The 4,338-nt window shown below is 42.8% G+C and overlaps 1 protein-coding gene across 1 annotated transcript; it reads left to right on the forward strand.

Moving 5' to 3' along the window:
* Positions 1-460: 460 nt before the first annotated feature.
* Positions 461-890, forward strand: LOC118756951 (the record flags this gene model as incomplete). The annotated part of the gene is made up of 1 exon (XM_036491680.1): positions 461-890. A coding segment is annotated over one exon (430 nt), but the record flags the coding sequence as incomplete, so codon positions are not given.
* Positions 891-4,338: the final 3,448 nt, after the last annotated feature.

The following is a 4,338-nucleotide window of genomic DNA, read 5'->3' on the forward strand; positions in this document are numbered from 1 at the left end:
CTGCAGTTGGGTGTACATTATGCAGCTCTAGCGAACATCGAATTGCAAATTGTGAACGATTTTTAGGCCTGTCGCCTTTAATGCGTTACAAAGAAGCAAAAAGGTTGCACCTTTGCTTGAATTGCTTGAGACGTGGTCACTCTCTTAAGGACTGTAAGTCCGACCAGTGTAGGCATTGCTCGTCGAAGCATCACAGTCTGCTTCATCAAGACACAAATTCATTTGCGAATTCTTTTGAAACATTGACGTGTGCTAAATCCCCATCGCAAGCACAAGCAACAACAATGCTCCCCACTTCTATGCACCCGTATTTGCCACATTCGTCTTCAACCTTCGGCCCATCAGCTTCTGCACTTGTCAGCTCTGAAGCTCAAGCTAGCTTTGCTAACCGAGATTTCGTTCTCTTAGCAACTGCCATCATTTATTTAAAAAATCGATCTGGCTCTCTCATTCCCTGCAGAGCTTTGCTAGATTCTGCGTCACAACTCAACTTCGTAACTAATCGACTTGTTAGTCAGCTTCAGTTAAAGAAGGTTAACTCGTCACAGTTCATTTCTGGCATAGGCCAAAATGATTTCGCCACCAATCATATCGTTGATTTAAGGCTCCATTCGCGTGTTACTGATTATACGGCTAACTTGACAGCAGTCGTCACATCCACCATTACCGATATTCAACCAAGTCGCTCGTTCAAATGCGTTGATTGGAACATACCTTCGAATATACGCTTAGCGGATCCATTATTCTTTGAACCTCAACGCATTGACATGCTCATTGGAGCTAGCTTATTTTTCGACTTACTTTGCGTTGGTCAAATACGCTTGGATGAAAGTATGCCAATTTTGCAAAAAACCAAATTGGGTTGGATAGTATCGGGCGCAACTGCGTAGATACAACGCTGCAAAATTATCGTGCCTAACAGCCATCGACATGGCTCTAACAAATGACTCTGATGTCGAATTAAACAAATTAGTGGAACGCTTTTGGGAAGTAGAAACCTGTAAAGAATCTTCGCCAAAGACTACGGCAGAAGAAGATTTGTGTGAAGCTAATTTTTTAAAAAACTACAGACGTTTAAAATCCAGTGAGTTTTCTGTTCGATTACCAACAAAATTACCTTCGTTCGAACTGGGAGAGTCTTATCAGCAGGCTGTTAATCGGTTCAGAGCTTTGGAACGAAGATTGCAGCGAAATGCTGAACTTAAAAAACAATATTAATAGTTTATCAAGGAGTACCTTGATTTGAATCACATGTCAGTCGTTGACGCTATACCAAGCAAAGTTCCTATAAATTTTTTGCGGCATCATTGCGTTTTAAAGGCCGATAGCACAACAACAAAACTGCGTGTGGTGTTTGATGGCTCGGCGCCCACTAGCACTGGACGTTCGCTGAACTCGATCCTGATGAAAGGACAAGCCATTCAACAACAACTTTTTGATATTTTGCTCAGATTTCGTACATTTAAAATTGCTCTTACAGCAGACATTTGTAAAATGTATCGCTGTGTAAGAATGTCTTATCCAGATAACTTTCTTCAATGCATAATATGGAGAGACAGCCCTAATGAAGAGCTCCGTATTTTTAAGTTAGATACCATCACCTACGGAACAAAGCCTGCCTCTTTTTTAACGATTCGATCGATGCAGCAACTTGCCCAGGACGAAGCGCACCTCTATCCGGTTGGCGCTGAAACAATAAAACATGCATTCTATGTTGATGATATGATATCCGGCGCCGACTCGGTGGACGAAGCCAAGGTTATGCTAAATCAGACGAGGAAGTTGCTGTCTCTTGGAAACTTTCATTTGAGAAAATGGTGCTCAAACGATAATCGCATTTTGACTGATATAGCAGCTAATGACAAACAGGAATTCCTAAAGTTCGATGATGATACACACATAACAAAGGCACTTGGGACCCCAGTTTGGACGTTTTTATATTTTCATTTTCGCCTTTTGCAACGCCGGCCAAGGTAACTAAGCGTACTATTCTTTCAGCCATTGCTAGACTGTATGACCCGCTTGGTTTGATCGGACCTGTGGTGGCCAAGGCCAAAATATTCCTGCAGCAGTTGTGGAAGGAGAAGCTACATTGGGATGAAAGCCCATCGCAGGCAATACAATCGGAATGGCTGGAAATGTGCAGTCAATATAAGCTAGTTGCACATTTTAGTTTCGACCGATACCTGCTAATGCCCGAAGCTGACCTACAGATGCATGCCTTTTGTGATGCAAGTGTTGCTACTTATAGGGCCTGCATATACATACAAGCTGAAAGAGAAGGATACATTCAGGCCAATCTGCTTTGTTCCAAATCGCGCGTTGCCCCGCTTAAAACTCTTACGGTACCAAGGCTTGAGCTGTCTGGGGCATTGCTGCTAGCCGAATTGGTCTCCAAGGTAATCAATTCCATGCATTTCAAAGGCAGGATATTTTGCTGGTCGGACTCCACTATAGTACTGTCGTGGTTGCGTAACGAGCCAGCCAACTTCAACGTTTTTGTCGCTAATCGCATTCACGCAATTCAAACCCTAACTAAAGGAATGACCTGGAGCTACGTTTCAACTGAGTCCTACCCAGCAGACATTATTTCAAGAGGAGTTAGTCCGAAGGAGCTGTTGAACATGGACTTATGGAAATACGGACCATCTTTTCTTGCCAGCAGTCAACATAACTGGCCGAAATCTCCTCTTCTACCAATACATGACTGCCCGGAAAGTCGAAAGTGTGCTGTTGTATTTGTTACCACAGTAGACATTTCATTGAACTGCAAATTTGTTAATTCTTTTGTTCGCTTACAGAGAGTATATGCCTACGTTTATCGATTTTCTCGACCAGCTGTAAGGAGATGTTCTGGATTCCTCACCACCATGGAATTACAAGAAGGAACCTTTTTGCTTATTCGCATGATACAGAAAACACATCTTCGAGACGAGTACAAAGTACTCGAAGCTAGAGAAGTGGTAAAGACTTCATCTGAAATTCGTTCGCTAAACCCGTTCCTCGACGAGCGTGGATTGCTTCGAGTCAGCGGAAGACTTCAAAATTCGGATTTGGAGTTTTCATCGAAACACCCAATTATTCTGCCAAAACGTCACCCGGTGACTGACGCAATCATCAGCAGTTTTCATAGAAAACTGTTACACGCTGGACCACAATCGCTATTGGCATCCATTCGTCTGCAATACTGGCCTGTGGGCGGTCGCAAAACCGTGAATCGAGTCATCAATAAATTGATACGTTGTTTTCACGTCAAACCTAAACTAATGGAACACTTAATGGGAAACTTACCATCTGAAAGAGTTCAATGCAATCGAGCATTCCTAATTACCGGAGTAGACTTTTGTGGACCATTTTTTTACAACTCAGACGTTAGAAACCGACCTCCAGGTAAATGCTACGTTTGCATATTTATTTGCTTCGTAACCAAGGCGGTTCATTTGGAGCTGGTGAAAGATTTGGCAACCTCTTCCTTTCTCGCAGCCCTAAATAGATTCATTTGTATGCGTGGTAGACCGCAAACCATATGGTCGGACAATGCCACTAACTTCGTTGGTGCAAAGAATGAATTATTGGAGCTGAGGAACCTATTTTTGAGTCAACAGCATTTGAAAGTAGTTCACGAGCAGTGCGCAAATGATGGGATTGATTGGAAGTTGATACCCCCTCGCTCCCCTCACTTCGGTGGCTTATGGGAAGCCGCAGTAAAAATGGCCAAATATCATTTTCACCGAGTTGTTGGCCTTTCAACGCTAAATTTTGAAGAGCTACGCACACTTGTGTGTCAAATTTCTGCCATTGTAAATTCTAGACCTTTATGTCCCATTACACTTCCTTATCGGCGCCTCCTTCTCTTCAATAATTGAACATGACATAACCGAGCTCAACATAAATCGACTCAGCAGATGGCAGCGCATATGCTACATGCAACAGCAATTCTGGAAGAAATGGCATGCCGAATATTTGACACTTCTTCAGCAACGCCAGAAATGGTATTCGCCGTCATCAAACTTAAAGCCTGGAGACGTTGTCTTGATCAAGGATGAGAACAATCCCCCACTAAGGTGGCCGCTTGCCAGGGTTATCGAAACCATCAGAGGAAAGATCAGGTGGTACGAGTGGCCGTTCTGAAGACTGCAAGTGGCATATACAAACGGGCTGTGGCAAAGCTGTGTCTTCTACCCATTGACGACAATATTTTGAAAGCCTGAGTCTTTCAACGGGCGGAGTATGTTTAATATTAGATACATTGTATCGCACATGCATATCTATGTAGTATAATTATCTAAACTGTTATTACCTTCCTATTATTTACCATCACTGATAGCATGTAATTAT

The sequence above is a fragment of the Rhagoletis pomonella genome, unplaced genomic scaffold (assembly GCF_013731165.1).
Source record: "Rhagoletis pomonella isolate Grant_MI unplaced genomic scaffold, Rhpom_1.0 Rhpom_scaffold_13227, whole genome shotgun sequence".
In the NCBI taxonomy this organism is placed as follows: domain Eukaryota; kingdom Metazoa; phylum Arthropoda; class Insecta; order Diptera; family Tephritidae; genus Rhagoletis; species Rhagoletis pomonella.